This window comes from Poeciliopsis prolifica, unplaced genomic scaffold (assembly GCF_027474105.1).
Source record: "Poeciliopsis prolifica strain line A6 unplaced genomic scaffold, Auburn_PproV2 SCAFFOLD036, whole genome shotgun sequence".
Taxonomy (NCBI): Eukaryota; Metazoa; Chordata; class Actinopteri; order Cyprinodontiformes; family Poeciliidae; genus Poeciliopsis; species Poeciliopsis prolifica.
This window is the reverse complement of record NW_026562411.1, coordinates 4641982-4659370: the sequence shown is the minus strand read 5'-3', so window position 1 is coordinate 4659370 and position 17389 is coordinate 4641982. Positions and strand designations below refer to the sequence as shown.

General features: G+C 41.2%; 1 protein-coding gene across 3 annotated transcripts in view; it reads left to right on the top strand.

Moving 5' to 3' along the window:
* zeb2a (zinc finger E-box binding homeobox 2a) overlaps positions 1–17165 on the top strand; it is a 43293-nt gene extending 26128 nt beyond the window's left edge. For 2 of the 3 annotated variants that reach the window (XM_055052809.1, XM_055052808.1), the window contains 8 exons: positions 2623–2847; positions 3649–3717; positions 4174–4368; positions 4472–4686; positions 6116–6224; positions 6892–8777; positions 9994–10174; positions 14189–17165. In XM_055052809.1, coding sequence (XP_054908784.1) covers positions 2623–2847; positions 3649–3717; positions 4174–4368; positions 4472–4686; positions 6116–6224; positions 6892–8777; positions 9994–10174; positions 14189–14769 — 3461 coding nt within the window. In that variant the 3' untranslated portion in view covers positions 14770–17165. The remainder of the gene's footprint in view (positions 1–2622; positions 2848–3648; positions 3718–4173; positions 4369–4471; positions 4687–6115; positions 6225–6891; positions 8778–9993; positions 10175–14188) is intronic. The other variant, XM_055052810.1, reaches the window with a different exon arrangement.
* Positions 17166–17389: the final 224 nt, after the last annotated feature.

Sequence of the window (17389 nt, the reverse complement as noted above, 5' to 3'; positions counted from 1 at the left end):
AGATGTTCTCCTCCAGCGATGCCTCACTCTGATGAAACAGAGATGCTCTCTGGTGGAGACCTTTCACTCTGAAACATTGTTGGGTTGCAGCTGCAGGTTTGCTGTGGGGCAGCAGCGAATCGTGCGATCTATATAACAGACAGCAGTTTGAATGCAGTTTGTTGGGGGGTCAGCAGCTGTTGACCAGTCAGAGTCTGGAGTTTTAACACGAGCCTTTATGTCACTGATTGATCCTGGTTATTTGAATTATTGGGCTCCAAAAGGAGAAATCTGGATCAATAAGTATCAGCTTTGATGAGCCAAAATTCACATGTGGTGGGTCCATGTGAAAACGTTCCCCTGTTGCTGTTTGGAGATGAGCCATCCAAGCTCAAGTAGGGTTTGCTGAACCGTCAGCATCTCTTCAGGTATGATGTAATTCTCTGTCTGAAGTGGAGGAGTTGAAGCATCTTAGTGTCTGGTTTATGGAAGGACAGAGCAGTAGATGTTTCCACTGATTTGCTCCTCATCTGCAGGTCTCAATCTACCCATCAAGCTATGTTCCAACCGTATGTCGGATATCTTCAATACAACCATCTGAAATAAACTTCAGTAAAAAAAGGCTGAGGTTCTTTAGGGTTTAGTTTTTTTGGGAACCTCTGAATGGAAAGAGACCCTTAAGGCTACATGAACCCAAATCACTGCATACTCTGTTTGAAAAACTCATACTTCCTTCACATTAAGGCAAAAGTTCAAGGTTGGCTGAGTTCTCTGATCAGAAAAAAATGAAAATAGGCTGGTTCCAAACACTCCCTGATACCATCAGTATGTTACAACCTAACGATTATTGATCCTGATTACCGGTTATTGATCAAGCTGGATAAATCAATATCCTGCTTTGGAACAGCTGAATATTTCAGCTGCAGCTCACATTCTTTCAGTCAGGAAAGAAAGAAATAATAGAATAATAGAGGGGGTGGTTTGGGAGTGTGTTGGCCCTATGGGGATGTGGGGGGGTCACATTAGACCCCCACGTATACCTTGGACCACACAGCGAGCGCTCCATCTCTCTATGTTTGATCACAGAGGGCTTTACCCGTCTGAAGCGGTCACACCTCTTATTAAAGCCTGGCCTGTCCCACGCCCCCCCCCCCCCCACTCCCTTCGCCGACCCCCACTCCCCCTCTCTTGGTATTCAGCCCAGGTCAGCAGATTTGCGCCCAGCCCACCGTGGCTCCCTTTTTAATTTGCACCTGTTGCGCAGTTGTCCGGGAGGCGAGAGCTGCAGCGGCTGCAGACAAAGATCATATTATGAACAGACTAATCTCCGTGTAGCTGAGAGGGTCGGGGGTTCGTTGGGGGTGGGGGTGGTGGTGGTGGGTGGGGGGGGGGTCTGCTGCCTCTTGTGGGAGATCAAATCTGCAGCAGGAAGTGTGATAAGACGCAGCAGAGGCACTCCAACAATCTGTGTTCGCTGAACGAGGCTGAAAATCTGAGGCTGTGTCTGTGGCTGGACTCCCGTCTGCAGGCTGTTCCCATGATGTCATGCAACCCCTCCCGTCCTCCCCCCAACCAACACACAAACACACACACACACACACACACACGCACCCCAACCCTCACCCCTGCACACACAATTCACCTCAGTCAGGTTCAACTCAGTTCAAGTCTGCAGCCGACACAGCTGACAAACATCACACTAAAACAAGTAGAGCTACAACAAACAATTATAGTTATCAATGATTATTCTGACGACTAATTGATTAATCGGATGAAAACATTGGCATGTGCTTTCAGTGAAGCTTTTTCTATACAATATTAAAAACACATTAAAAATTCAAGTAAATAACTTCCTTTTTTAATTAAGAACATAAACATTTTGTTGTCTAAAGTACAATAACAGCATTTCGTTAGTGAACGATGATCATCTGTGCCAATAGATGCATCTGCAGCTAAAACATTACTTCTAACATCATGTGAGAAACTCAGCCATTTTTGCTGGACTTAACATCAATACGGTGTAAGGCTCACCTATTGACTATTTAATCAATTAATAATTGGATCCCAAATTGTGCTTAATAGATTGTTTTAGATTCTGGGTCAAACATATTTCCAGGCAAAAGTTTTGAATGCATACTTTTTTAAGTTTTGGTTCGATTGCTGCGCTGAGTGCGTAGTTTTTTTTGGCATCTGACTTTTATTTTTGTCTGTATGTGCGTAACAGTTAATTAGTTGACAATTATTTCAATAACTGATTCAACTTGATTAATCCTGATTAATCAAGCTTTAAAAATAAGTCATTATGGGTTCAAAGGAAGCTTCTGCTGTTTTTCAATGGAAAAGACAGATTAAACTATTTTACGTAATGAGACAATCAAATCAATCAATCAATCTTAGATGGAATCGTATGGTACTTTTTTTTTCCAAGTCCATTTTCCCCAGGTGTATATGTATATTTATTGCAGAAAGACTTTAACAGGCTCATTGACAGGAATCAAGAGGAGAGATTAATTAATGTCGTTCATTCAGGATCTCGTCAAAGACTGAATTTCACTCAACGTTTCTTGACGAAGATCCAAAGGGAAAGCTGCTTCCAGATGCTTTACCAGCTGTCTTATCTCCTCCTCCTTCTCTGTGTTTCAGTTCTGAACTATGACAGTGTTCTGGAGACAACCTCAGAGACAGATGAGGACGACCAGACGCTGCTCCGTGATGACAGCAGCTTCACCGGAGGAGCAGGAGACGATGAAGAGGCGGGCAGTCCAGTTGGTGTCCCCGTCCTGGTGGCGTCGCCCAGGGTCGGCCACACCCTGCTGTCCAACCTGGAGCCGGACGACTCTGAGCCCCACAGAGAGGACGACTGTATCGGTGAGTCTCTGATCTGATCAGCACCAAAGTGTTGTTTGTTTTTCTCCAGCACATAAAAGATGCTGCTTCTGATGCTTCAATAAGCCTCAGATAGCAGAAAAAGGTGGTTATCATCTGTGTATTCACACATTGGAACTGTTCTTGATGAGAATTATTGATCAATCCGGTTCCTCTGAACACAGATCAGCTGCTAAAAAACAATTTTTAGTTTACTGACTCTGAAAGGAGGAAAATGACAGTCTGAACCAGGAGTGGGGATGGGATACTAGGAGGGAAAACCAGAAGAAGAAAAATACACTGCAAAAAGTCACTCTAATCAAATAACCTTAAGTAAGTAAATAATTCAACTTACAAGTAACATTTTAGCAAGATATACATGATTACTTAATGGGTATATTTAAAAAGTATTAGCTCCATTGGTGGAATGAAGATGGATTAGTGGGAGAAAAATATTGAGAGCTGGTAAAGAAACAGGGAGAAAACTGGCAGAAAATCTTGAATAACATGGGGAAAAAAACTGAAGGATAACTAAGACAAACAAAACAAACAAAATGAAGAACCAAGAGTACATTCATGAGGAGAACCAGGACAATATATAATTATAAAATATGATTAGAACCAGGAGAAAATACTAGGAAGAGAACAAAGAAAAGAATCCCTGAGAGAACCAGTTTTAAAATCAAGACAATAACCAGTTGAAGGAAGAAACAAGAAGGATAAAAACCAGTGAAGAACCAGTTTAGAATCAGTTCTAAAGAACTAGAAGGAATAGATTAACATGTTTGTCTTTTGTTGCTTTAGACGATCGCAGCAGCGAGTTCGATGCTGTGGGACCTGAGGCCTCTCTGCAGGCGGTGGAAGACGGTGCAGGTGAGATCAATATTCAATATTCTGATCAATAACAGCGCAATGAAATGAAACAACAGATGCACCCAAAATCACACTTTTTTACAAAAATATTTTATTTTTAAACACAACAAATTAAATGGAAATGACTGATTGTTTCTTAATTTTTCTGATTCTCAGAAATGAACCACAATAAAACCTGATAAACCTTACATCTGTTTAAATATGAATGATCTGTTTTTAATTGTTACAAACTTAATAGTACTTTATAAGTAACACATGTCTATGTTCTTTAACATTATTTGTAATTGTGGTCAAGCTGCATCTGACAGAAAGATTTCCACAAATTTTGGTAAATATTTAGTCAGTTTGAAAGACTTGCAAGGCGTCTGTTGATTTGTATACCTGTGAGACAAGAGTCAGGGCAGAAAGTGTCTTTTTATGCCGACGATCATCTTTTCTCCGTCTGTTTTCTGTCAGGGAGGGGACTGGACGGCATCTCCAGGCTGGACGACTTCTTCCAGAAACGTAAGCTGGAGGATGACGATGGTCACCAAGCAACCATCGCTGAGTACCTGCAGCGCAGCGACACCGCCATCATTTACCCAGAAGCCCCGGAGGAGGTGACGCGCCTGAGCACGCCCGAGGCCGGCGGCCAGGATGAGAGCGAACATGGTGAGCTGATGGTCGCAGCAAAAAGATCATAACCAATAAGTTAAAAATATGACTGATCAAAAACGACACGACTCATGATGTGACCTTTCACCTCCCCCTGCAGATTTGCCTTCCGGCGCCACAGACGACTTCGCCCAACTGCTCACCTGTCCGTACTGCGAGCGCGGCTACAAGCGGCTGACGTCTTTAAAGGAGCACATCAAGTATCGACATGAGAACACAGAGGAGACCTTCACCTGTCTGCTGTGTGCAGAAACGTTCAACCAGAGAACCCAGCTGGAGCGGCACATGACCACACACAAACCCACTGTGGACCAGGTGAGAAAACACACCTGTACAGGATGGGTGGAGGGCAGAATGGAGGGAAGGATAGATAGATAGATAATTAGATAGATAGATAGATAGATAGATAGATAGATAGATAGATAGATAGATAGATAGATAGATAGATAGATAGATAGATAGATAGATAGATAGATAGATAGATAGATAGATAGATAGATAGATAGATAGATAGATAGATAGATAGATAGATAGATAGATAGATAGATAGATAGATAATTGATGCCGATGCATCCTGTGTGGGCGGAGCCTCCTCCTGCAGCAGCAGATGTGTTTGGGCGTGCAGCCTTTAGACGCAGCTCATCACTTCGCGCTCTAATCTAATGATGAGGCCGTGTTAAACGCTTCCTGCACACGCCTGCTCTCTGCTCCTTACATCCAGGAGTCTCATTAGAGTCAGTAACTAAGCTGGAAGTCATTCCATTTTCCAATTACACCACGATCGTAATGGGATTACCTTATCCAGGCAGTCGGCTGTCAGGATCCTCCGGTTCCTCAGACCTCCTCGCAGACTGAACTGGGACCAGATGGTCTTTTCCCTGCTGGGCTGGAGAATCCTAATCCTCTCAGTGTTTATCTGAGGACTCCCTCGGTTAAACCGTTAAACTGAGACCAGAGGCTGAACTCAGATCAGTTCAAGTTTCAACACAGAAATCCTCAAGTTGAATCTCTAAAACATCTGAGACATAAATCCTTTGCTTTCATGTCTGTTTGATCACAAACATGAAACACAACAGACAATGAGACACGTTATCAAGACTTCTGACCTCACCATGGAAAGAAGAACGGATGGGTGAACGGATGGATGAATGCATGGATTGACGGATGGATGGATGCATGGATGTGGATTCATCTCCTTGAGTAGCTGAAAGAAAACAATTTCCAGATTAACTTCCATTTCTGATGTTGTGAAAAGTTTTCTCCTTCAGTCCTTCCATCCGTCCTGCAGAAAGCTTACCATGGAATCAGAATGGAGGAACTCTAATAATAACGTCATTAATGTGTCCAAATGGTGTGTAACTTGATCATCATGTCTCTTCTCTGGTTAAACTTGTGGTTAAGAAACGTCAGAGCAACCAGATGAAAGAGGCGCTTTATCAGCTGAATAAAGGAAATGAGTGTTCAGGTTTGTGTTTCATGTGAAATGAAAAGACATGAGCTCCCACTCTCCTGTGGGGGGAGGACACCCCTCCATTACGCTTTGTTTTTGTTTATCTGTGTATTTGCATTTGAAATGTTGGGAATGCACCTCAACCAGAAACTGCAGCATGTGAAGAGAGTCAGCCCACGCCGTTTCTCAGAATGCATCTTTGCACTCAGACTTCCAGGAGAATTTGTCTCTATCCTCTCTGCTCCACTCCCACTCCTCCTCCCTCCTTTTCTAATCGGTTTCTCCTCTTTGCAGCCACCGCTGCTCAGTGAGGGAGCTGCAAACCGCAAGTTCAAGTGCAGCGAGTGTGGAAAAGCCTTCAAGTACAAGCATCACCTGAAGGAGCATCTCCGTATTCACAGCGGTGAGTGGAGCAGAGGGGTGGAGGAGCAGATAAACACACACATTTATCACCCTTGGCACTGGCAGAACATCAGACACACACACACACTCAGAGAATGAACCCAGACAATGCAGTCTATTTGTAATAAAAACACAATATCCTGTTGTCATTAGTATGCACAACAAAAAGTATAAGTACAACTGTTTCCTTTATACAAGTAAATAAAACTAAGGTCAGTTAAATAAGAAACAGAAGCAATTTTCTGAACTCTTCATGATTCATCTTCTAACATTTCAACTTAAAAAAGCAACATATTGATCCAGTTGTAAAGCTCATTTTATCAAAAGTCAGATTAAATTGTTGGTGGTCTCTAACAACAGCAAATATATTCTGAACTAAAAATTGGATTGTTGGTTAATTGGTGATTGGCAGGTTGAGACAGTTGAGTACTTAAAGGACTGGGTACTTTAAACAGAGGTGGGTAGTAATGAATTAAATTTACTTGAGTAGGTTCTGTACTTGGACAGAACTTACTGAAACTCAGTACTTTCTCCACCACTGAGATTAACTAAGTCAGAAACACAGTCCTGGTTTTGATGAATTGACTATTCATTGTTGGAAACATCTGGAAAAATCTCAGTTGTTTGAAATAGATGGAAAGTAAAGTAATCTCTGTGTTGCATTACAGGTGAGAAGCCATACGAATGCTCCAACTGCAAGAAGCGCTTCTCCCACTCGGGATCCTACAGTTCCCACATCAGCAGCAAGAAATGCATCGGCCTGGTTGCCCTTAATGGCCGAGTACGCAATGGGAACAGCAAACCTGGCTCTTCTCCAAACTCCACAACATCCTCACCTGGAAGCCCCGCCTTGGCTCACCTCCGGCAAAAACTAGAGAATGGGCGCCTCCTTGGCCTGCAAGACCAGCAAGGTCAGGTGGACGTCAAAACCGAGCCAATGGACTTTAATGACTACCGTCTGCTAATGGCTTCACAGCATGGATTTGTAGGACCAGGTGTCTATTTAAATGGTCGTAGTGGAAGTCCACTGGGTATGCTTGGCTCCTCACAAAGCTCCTTTCAACAACTGGGTGGGATGGGGATTGATCTCTCTCTGCTGGGATATGCTGAACCTTTTGGAAGCAGTCTAAGCGAGGTGCAGAAGGTTCTCCAGATTGTGGACAACACTGTTTGTAGGCAGAAGATGGATGGAAACCCAGAGGAGTTGTCCAAACTTAGAGCCTATATGAAGGAGTTGGGTGCCCAGATGGAGGCAAGGGCCAGTTTTAAGGTGATTGGCAGCAACAGTCCTACCAAGAGCATCATTGACTACACGCTGGAGAAGGTCAATGAGGCCAAGAACCTTATCAATGACTCCAAGATGCAAATGGATCCTAAGAAAGAGAAACCAAACCAGTCAGTTGATCTCAGCGGTGAAGAAAAGTTCTCAGATGAACAGAACCAGTTATTAACCCATTCTTGCCAATACTGCAAGGAGATCTTCCCCGGACCCATCCCACTTCACCAACATGAGCGCTACATGTGTAAAATGAATGAGGACATCAAAGCAGTCCTGCAGCATCCAGAAGGCAGTCCTGTTGGCTGCAGGGGGTTGAGGGCTGATGAATCGTCCCGTACTGAGAGGCCCCACAGCCCCACCAACCTTTTCAAGGACCACATATCAGTGTTAAAGGCTTACTTTGCCATGAACGCTGACCCCAACTCCGAAGAACTGCTCAAGATTTCCCTTGCGGTTGGCCTTCCTCAAGAACTGATAAAAGATTGGTTTTCGCGATGGAAAATTCAAAACAACCACATGGACAGTTTGAGGAAAAAGTTCCCAACTCCCGAGCGTGGAGGACCAGAACGCAGCTTGAGTCGGTCTCCAGTGTCCCTTCCTGTTATTGATTTACACAATGGCTTTAATAACACTGATCCCACCCACAGACTCACAAAGATCAATCAGTTGTTTACAGCCAACAGACACACAAAGGGGGACAAACCAGTAGATCCCGCTGATCCCTTGAGGAGCAACACTTCGTCACCTCTAAACCTGTCTTCCACCTCATCAAAACACTCCCAGAGTAGCTCTTACACTCCAAACAGCCTCACTTCTGAGGATGCCCATGGGGACACTCCTCTAGATTTGTCGCTGCCAAAACACATGGCACAAAAGCGACCAAAGCCAAATGGCTTTATCACCGAGTACAACGGCGAGGTGTCAGTACGTGAACAGGGTTCTGGATCTCTAGCACTTGTCAAGATCAAGAAGGAGGTCTTGGGCTCGGACAGTGGTGGGAGCTCTATCCATCAGCTGGAGAAAAGCACCAGTCCAATTTTTGGGATTAATCCCTTTGCTGGTGGTCCCATGTACACCTCCTTGCCAACCCATGGAGCTTTTCCTCCACCCACCTTCATAAGTCCTGCTCAGGCCACTATCCCAGGCCTCAGGCCCTACGCCAGTCTTGACCCCATGAGCTTCCTGCCCCACATGGCCTACACCTACGCCACAGGGGCTGCAACTTTTGCAGAAATGCAGCATAGAAGGAAGTACCAACGGAAAGCAAGTTTCCAGGTAAAACTGGGTTATTATATAGAACTTTTTTTAATGATAATGTGTCATAAAAATGATCAGTTTTCAGGCAAACTTGATCAAACTTGAGAATCATTATTGTTGGACATAAGAGCTAAGGCCTCAAAAGAGCTGACACTTAAAGAGCACACGCTAATATTTGAGGGTCTCTTCTGCAGATTTAGACAGGTTTTCTAATCCTTACCCACAGCATTGCATCTTCTACTGTTCTTCTTAGATGTCAGTCCATTTCTTCAGAATTTGTACCAACCACCAAAGTTAGCAAACCTTTAGAAAGCTTTTCCTAGGTAGAACTGTAAATGGATCCTTCGCAGAAGCTCTTGGAACCACAGTCAGTCAGTTGCCTCACATTGAAACAAGAACTGTCTTTCTTCTTAAAGGAATCATAAAAAGAACCCAACAGATTAGAGCTGCACGATATATCAAATCACAATCAATTATGCCTATATATCAGACATCAATATGTACAAGTTGAATTAACTTTCCCTGCCCTTAATGCCCTCATCTGATATGGATCGGTGCTTGTTTGATTGAAATGCTGAGGTTCACTGGATCATGGCAGCATTGTGAGGAAGGAATTGCTAACAATATCAATACAGTATTTAACAATATCTCATTCGCAGGCCATTGCTCAGATCCAAAGGACATTTTCATAAGGGAGGAACATTTTGTTTTTATAGCTATTGGTGTGCGTCCACAGACTGGAGGACAGTCAAAGAGGATGTAAAGTATTGGTTAGTACTGGTCGGTTGAATGTCAGATGGTGTTGGTTGTGTAAGCCTGTAATTTGTTAAATATTGAATATATGTGAGAGAGGAAATCCTAAATGTTTTGACTGATGTATGATCCAGCGGCCACCTGCTTTACGTCAGAAAATCTCTGCTGTAAATGCAGACAGAAAACAACCTTGAAGGAGTGTTTGTGCTGAAAGCACCTGTTTAAGAGGAGATGTTTCTGACCACAGTTTGGTTCTGTGAAAAGTCACCTTGAACATCTCCTGCACACCCTCGTTTGTTTCATTCCCCTCCCCCACCTGTTTTTAAACGTCTCCTGGATGAAGGGACTTACCCAGGTTGGGCCTTTAAGCCCTGTCCAGACTTAGGATCATGGAGCCAGGAGGGGGGTGGCAGCAGAAGGTGTCTCGGAGCGTGAAGTCGACAGGTGTGGGATTATGACTGCAGCTCTGTCTCTGTCTCAGGGGGAGCTGCTGGACGGGACGGCAGACTATCTGTCAGGCCTGGACGACCTGACAGACAGCGATTCGCTGCTCTCCAGGAAGAAGATTAAGAAGACTGAAAGTGGTATGTACGCGTGTGACTTGTGCGACAAAACATTCCAGAAGACCAGTTCCCTCCTAAGACACAAATATGAGCACACAGGTATATATAACACTTGGACATTTCTTTTTAACCCCCCGTTCTCCTTTTTATCTCTAATTTCTTCACACTTTTGTTTCATTCCCTACTCTTTACTTCTGTTTCTTACTGAGCTTCCGACTCGTAGCTCCTCTGATCTGTTTTGTTTCTCTGCAGGCTGCGGCCTTTAACACGTTCTCTTCTTTGCAGCATCTGGTTGGGGAGGAAAAACCATGTTCTGCAGCATGAGTTTCAGACTGTGGTGTGAGGGGGAATTTGGCTTTTGTTCCTGTTTGTGTCTGAGTGAAGATCCAGAGGAATAATTTAATATAAACAGAGAATCGTTTTTTATATTTACCCTGGAAACAATTTGTGACGAAACTTCACTGGTAAAGGTAAACATATTGTCAGGTCTCGCTTTAAACATAACTTTAGAAAAGATGACTCATTTTAACAGCAAAGGGGTTTTACGTTTACACTGCAAGATGGCGTAAGTCATGTGTATGGCACCATTCAAAACCAAGGTAATTCATAGAGTAAAGTCATAAAGTAAAATAAATAAAGTAAAGAAAATAACATTAAAAATAAGAATACATTAAAAACAGTGAGACACAATTCATCTTCAGACAAAAAAGAAACAGTAAGTCAGATCTGGGTCAAACCTGCATGTGTTAAGTCTGTTTAAGGACAACTAGTTGGTGTCTTTTTGACTAATTACAAGTATTCACTCTTTTTTTTTCAGTCCTGTTTTGACAGGAAATCCTTTAATATAGCAATTTGACTAAGATTGCAGTAAGTTGATCATTGCATGCTTTGTGGTTAGGCCATATTGAGAACAGCTGGGTCCTGATAAGTAAACTTGTGTTTTTTTGGCCACACATATTAATGCTTTGTTTTATTTATTCGTCTGACCCTTTGGTCATAATATTATGGCTGCATTAAATAAGTGTAATCATGTGGCAAAACAAAAATATAAAGTTGCATGTTATCAGCAAGCATATAGAAAGAGATGTAGTTCTCTATAATCTGGTGGAGTATTTGAATGTTGAACTAAAGTGTTCCAAAAAAGAAGCCATGAGGAACCCCACATGTAATCTTTCTCTGTTTAGATTTATATCAACTAAATGACTCAAAACATTTGCAGTCTACCAAGTAAGACCTGAATAAATTTGTATCAATGTTCCACCTACTTTTCCAATCTATTAGTCGGTATGTAATGGTCACTTTTGCCCATAGGTGATCTTTCTGTGTTAAATGGAAGCTGTTCCTGGATATAAACTGATACCAGAGTCCCATTCTTTAGTGACTTTCTTTTAAAGCTGAGAGAGGTTTTAAGACACGATTCATGAAGGTGATACATTCCCATCCTATCTGTTTTATTCCCTATCTTTCTGTGCATTGCATCACGCCGTCATCATGTTGGCCAGATGAAGAAATCCAGAGCAGAAAAAAACAGGCAGCCAGCATTTAAACCCACAGACTTCATGTTTAATTCAGTAGTGTTATGTAAACAGTTTCTCAGCTAGCTGTTCTGGAGGTTTGAAGTTTCCTGTATGAACTCTGTTTGTTTTTAGTTTTCACATATTAATGTTTCCTGTTTATTTCCTTTAATACGGAGCCTGAAGCTCAACAGAAAGTTGTTTCCAACTGAACTCAAACTGATGGTAATATTGTTCCTGCAGTCCTTTATGTGCCTTTCAGAACAATTTGTTTGTTTGACTGTTTATTGGTTGAGTTAAAAATAACTGATTAATATTCCAGAAAGATACTTTTTCAAACTTTCTATCAAAAAAACAGTCTAAGTGCACTCTTGCTTCTCAGGATTGATAATTGCAGTCAGATTTTTGCTGGTTTGAAAATGTCTTCTATCAATCTGGGAAGGATTATAAATGTATCGTAATGCCATTTCCTAACAGCTCGAAATCTATAATTCTTGAGAAAGAAAAAATATTCATCAGTGGGAACAAGATAAGACAACTGTCATTCTTCTAGGAAGAGGTAATTTCACCAAATAAGTCTAAACATTTCACCAATGTTTAGAAAAATTGCAAAATATTTCTAAAGAGCTCCATCCCAGACTCGGAGACAGAGCTGAGATCTGTTATCATGCTAACAGATCTCAATTAGCATGGTGAATGTTAATATTTTGTCTGCATATCAATATTGGAAACATTAGCTGGTTCTTTTGACTTGTTTTTCAACGTTATTAAGAGCCGTTCTGGAAGGTCCAAAGAATCAAGTGTTGCAGATTCCTGGTATAAACCATCAGTTCAGAGCAAACCTTTTCTCAGAAACCAAACAATGTCTAAAAAACTTATTGGAAAACTTAAGACATGTCAATGTTTTGGATTAGAATCAGTTTTTCAACTGGCGCCTTTCAGGACTGACCAATTGGTTGGTGTCTGTGTTTAAACACCTGCTCTACCTTCATCTCTTTCACTTTATTGCATCATCCTTCATTTGACTCCCCAACACTGGAGCAGAAAGCTGCCACCCACTGATATTTACTACCGTGCGTGTATGCGTGTTGTGCGCGTTACAGTATGCTAGCTGTGGTGGATGTTTCAGGTGTCTCCAGTGTGTTTGTGGGAACAACCTGCCTGCATGTGCTGTGCAAGTGTGTGTGGAGCTGTGCTTTTAGCGCATGTGTGCGTGGGATGCCTGATTGGATGAGGTTCTGACTGGCGGTTGGCAGCAGACGAAGCATCCTGCTCAGTCAGATGGAAGAAATTTCCGCCCATACGGAGTCGTAGTAAATCCAGCAGCGTGTGTGTTTGTGTGCGTGTGTGTGACTGTGTTCCTCCTCAGGTTAAATCTGGCACCGTGATGTCGTCGAAGCTACTTGCTGCCTGATGACATTTCTAGGCATCTCACAGTTGTCGTGGCCATAAATTATCACCAAACTCTAAGTTTGAAGTTCCAACTGTGAAAAGTTTGATAAAGTTTTTCAGACAATACTGCATGAAACCAATAGAAAATCATTTTTACAACAGAATAGCATGTATAAACGGCCATGGCATGTCCAATTTCTAACTTTCTAACTGAGGCGATTTCTGTGTCATTTGAATCAACTCTGTTGGAGCAAGAACTCATCTAAACCCTGTGGGACACCAGCCATTGATGGCTGCAGCTAATCACTTTTATATTGCTTTATGAATATAAAAGTTTTTTATGAGAAACTGAATTTTGAGTTCACATTAGCTGGAAACATCTAAAATAATTGAGATACATCACTGTGATGTGTAATGAATCTGTATACTGGGTGATCTTGCAATCTTAGTCTTTATTTTATGTATCTAATATTAAGGGCTCAGAATGTCTTAAAATCTTTTCAAAACATTTAATCTGGCCTTAGATACGTTAGATAAATTTTGTCATGGCAGGACTTTACCTTTTATATATTTTGTATATTTTATTTTCCTTTAGAGACCTTTCTGCCAGGAAAAGGTTTCATCTTTATTACATTCTGTGATTCGTGGCTACCGCTAACTAGCTGCTCATAAACCCTTGCCTGCTAGGTAGCCATTTTGCCTCTATCTTTAAGTGTAAATATAACGCTAATTGACTGGACAAAGTTTGTTTCTCTTCTGATGCCACCCTGTATCAGAAAAGATCCTACATGCATTCTCTGCAAAAAAGTTTGTCATTAGTGTATGCAGTTTTCTCTTGTACATTTGTCATAACATAGGTGTTAAATTTCATTCATAATGGTCTTATAAAAGCCTTTAGAAGTCATTGATTTGAGTTGGTGAAGACTGCAGAAACTCTTGTGTATAATAATAAAGATTCACTTTTTTAACTAAAAAAATTGAGTTTTTGATCACTTTTTAAATTTTTTTTATTGAAAATTTTAAGGTACTTTGATGAATGTGAATTGATTAAGTGTGCTTGTAGATATCAGGAAAAGCAAATGTCTTGTTGCTGATTCTTTTCACAGATAAAGTCATTAGAAGAGCACCTGATTTTTTTGTTACCTTAAGCTGAAGCTACTGTCTCTGTCCTTACCGCCCTCTCTGTCTGTCCTCTGTGTGTCTCCAGGTAAACGTCCACATCAGTGTCAGATCTGTAAGAAGGCCTTCAAACACAAACACCACCTCATTGAGCACTCACGCCTGCACTCAGGGGAGAAACCCTACCAGTGCGACAAGTGTGGGAAGCGTTTCTCGCATTCCGGTTCGTACTCACAGCACATGAACCATCGCTACTCCTACTGCAAGAGGGAGGCCGAGGAGCGCGAGGCGGCCGAGAGGGAGGCTAAGGTGGCAGGGCTGGCTGGAGGTCTGGAGCCCACCGAGTTGCTGATGAGAAGGGCCTACTTACAAGGCTTGGGGCCTCTCGGATACTCGGATCCCGAGGAACAGCCGGAGGACGGCGGTGGTACCATCTTAAGGGACGGAAGAGAGAGAGGAGGACATGAGGTGGGAGGAGAGGACAATAAGATGTACGAGGAGGTGACAGATGGACAGGAGGCAAGTTTCAGGAACAGAGAGGAGGAGGAGGGTGACAGCAGGAGCCAGATGGACTCAATGATGGATGAAGGGGGCAAAGACTCAGCACAGCTGATGGACACTTGTTCACGAGAAGGGAAGACAGACGGAACGTTGGAGCAGGAGGACTGATGGAGGAAAGAGAACTGGGAAGATGAAGATTTGTTTGAGATCTAGATTCTGCTTCATGATGAAGGGTAATAGAGTGCCTGATTGGCTGAGAAGATGTTGTGCTATTCATCAAACTACCATATAAGGTCAAAAGTGATGTCGTGAAGGTGCGGTTTACCTGGGACACCTGTAACCTGTATGACAACATATGGATTAATGAGGCTATGACTGAGTTAATTCTGTTGTTTTTAACAACAAAAGAAACGCTCTTAGCTCTGGTTCATCACATTCAGTCAGATTTCTTTTCTAAAATCTAGCATTTATCTTTATTTGATTTTTGCAATTAGATTTGCCCCCAACCTGTTTTCAGTTTTGAAACCTTAAAAGAAAAACTGTTGTAACTCCTGGTATTTGAATTCTGGAATCTCAGTTTATATTATTGGATAATTAGGTATTTTCATCCAATTTGGAATTAAATAGTCATGTTTAATGCTCACATACAATTGAATTTAATTCTGAAATATTTGTATTCCTCCCAGTTTCCATTTCTTTTTGTTCCATTTGGCCTGGTTGACTCATAAAATGTGATAGATTATGACCCTTGATAAAAATAATAATAAATAAAAAGTATAAAATAAAGCAATCTGTTGATCATTCCAAATGTAAATGTAAATACAACCTTACAAAATAGACTAAGATTTCATTAACTACCACAGTGGGGATGAAATGTCTCCTTGGTGGGACTACAAAGTAGTCCATGCTCAGTTTGAAGTGTCAAACAGATCCTTTTGGTTCCAATCATAAGTTTTAACTCTTGGTCATGATTAAGCTTGGTAATTAAGGAAACACGAAGGGGGAAAGAAAATAACTAAGCTTGCAACTTCTGAGCTTGTTAGCCTGCTAACTGCTATCTTGTTAGCTTACAACTGTTAGCTGATTAATTGTTCAGCTAGTTGCTTGCTATTTTTGGGGGTTGTTCCATTAACCACCAACAATCTTTATTTTTTTTTATTTTTTCAAAATTAAGCTACTTTCCTCAGAGTTGAACCAGATCTTTACATTTCTGGTTTTGTTGGAGGAAGAAGCTGTAAAATCTGATGTACTGAACCTGGTAAATTACAAATGTTGAACATGTTGAGCCGAAGAGTGAAGTGTCCATTATAGGCTGAATATGAAAACCAAGTTTTTGATCAGTAAATGTTAACCCTTTATAAAGTAAACCAACCCTAACCTTCAGGTGTGCAGGAGGACCAATGACCTGAATCATGAAGCAGGACAGAGTGGTTTAAAATCCATGTTATGCAAAATAAGAAGAAAATGAAAAGAAATAATAAGTATTATTCTAATAAACTAAGTGAAGCGCTTGTTAATGTACAGTATTATAAAGGCCTGAAAGCTGTGTGGTGCTCTGATGTTCCTAACCTCTGTGTCTTGTTGTGTTTGATAATACCACTTCAGGAAATTGCACTTGGCTCCCTGAATCACTACAAAATAATGAAAAAAATATTGAAAAATTAAATTGGGAAGCCTGGAACACTCAGTCACGTTCTGTCAGTGTTAATGTTGTTATTCTGTCTCCTTTCAATGTGACTTTTTTCTTCTTTTATATATTTGTATCCGACTTTATTATTTTTGCCATCTAACCACATAACTCCGGGCCTCCTGAGTTGTTTTTTCTATGAAGGAATAATTAAACCTGTGTGATTTTTCAGTCTTAAATCAGAGAGGCAGGGGTAGGAAAATAAAGGGCTCGGCTGGAAAAAGAGGACGGAGCCTTTTGCTCCAGAGAAAGCCTTATATGCAAACCTTTCACCTGTCTGTTTCTAAGAAGTGCCATCCCTGTGCAGTGACACACCTGTCCTCTCATCCTTTCAGTATTGCAGTAGATAGATGCCATTCTGTAGTTTACAACTGTTGGTGCAATTTCTATTGTTTTTTTTTCATGACAGTACTTTTGACAGTATTACTTTTTGAATTTACCAACAAAAAATTCAATTTTTATTTGAAAATTTTCCACTTTATTTATGTGTCCTTTTATATTGCTGTCTTTATTTATTTCCTACTGTAGTGTACAGTATTAGGGTTCCTCACAGAAATATATTTTAGTAAAATGGTTCTGTCATCAAATATTGGGACATAAATGTTGATCAGGTCGTCTATTTGTTTTCTTTATGTTTTATTATTTGAAACTACTGAAAAACAAAATCTAAATTTGGGGAACTTTTGATACAACAATTATTGTGCAAGCACTGTATTAATAAAAATCCACTTTATTCATGCCTCTGAAGAGAGGATGAAGAACTGATTATGAAGGAAGTCCTGAAATGTCTGAAGTATTATGGTTTTAATTTTTAATTTTTTATGTTGGAATAAATGTAGCCAAAATAAATTTTAATAAAGCTGTGTTATTCTTCTTATAGCATGTCTGTTTTATTCATCATCACCATAATGAACATGATATTACCAGTGTTTGGTTCCACTTTTTCTGCCAGAATAGTCCTGACCCATGATGGCATGGGCTCCTCTGGATCCTTGGAGGTGTTTTGGTATCCAACATTAAATGTTTCGCAGCGGATTCTTAAATATTGTAAATTGTGTGATGGGTCTTTGTGGATTCCACTTGTTTGCCCCACAGATTCTT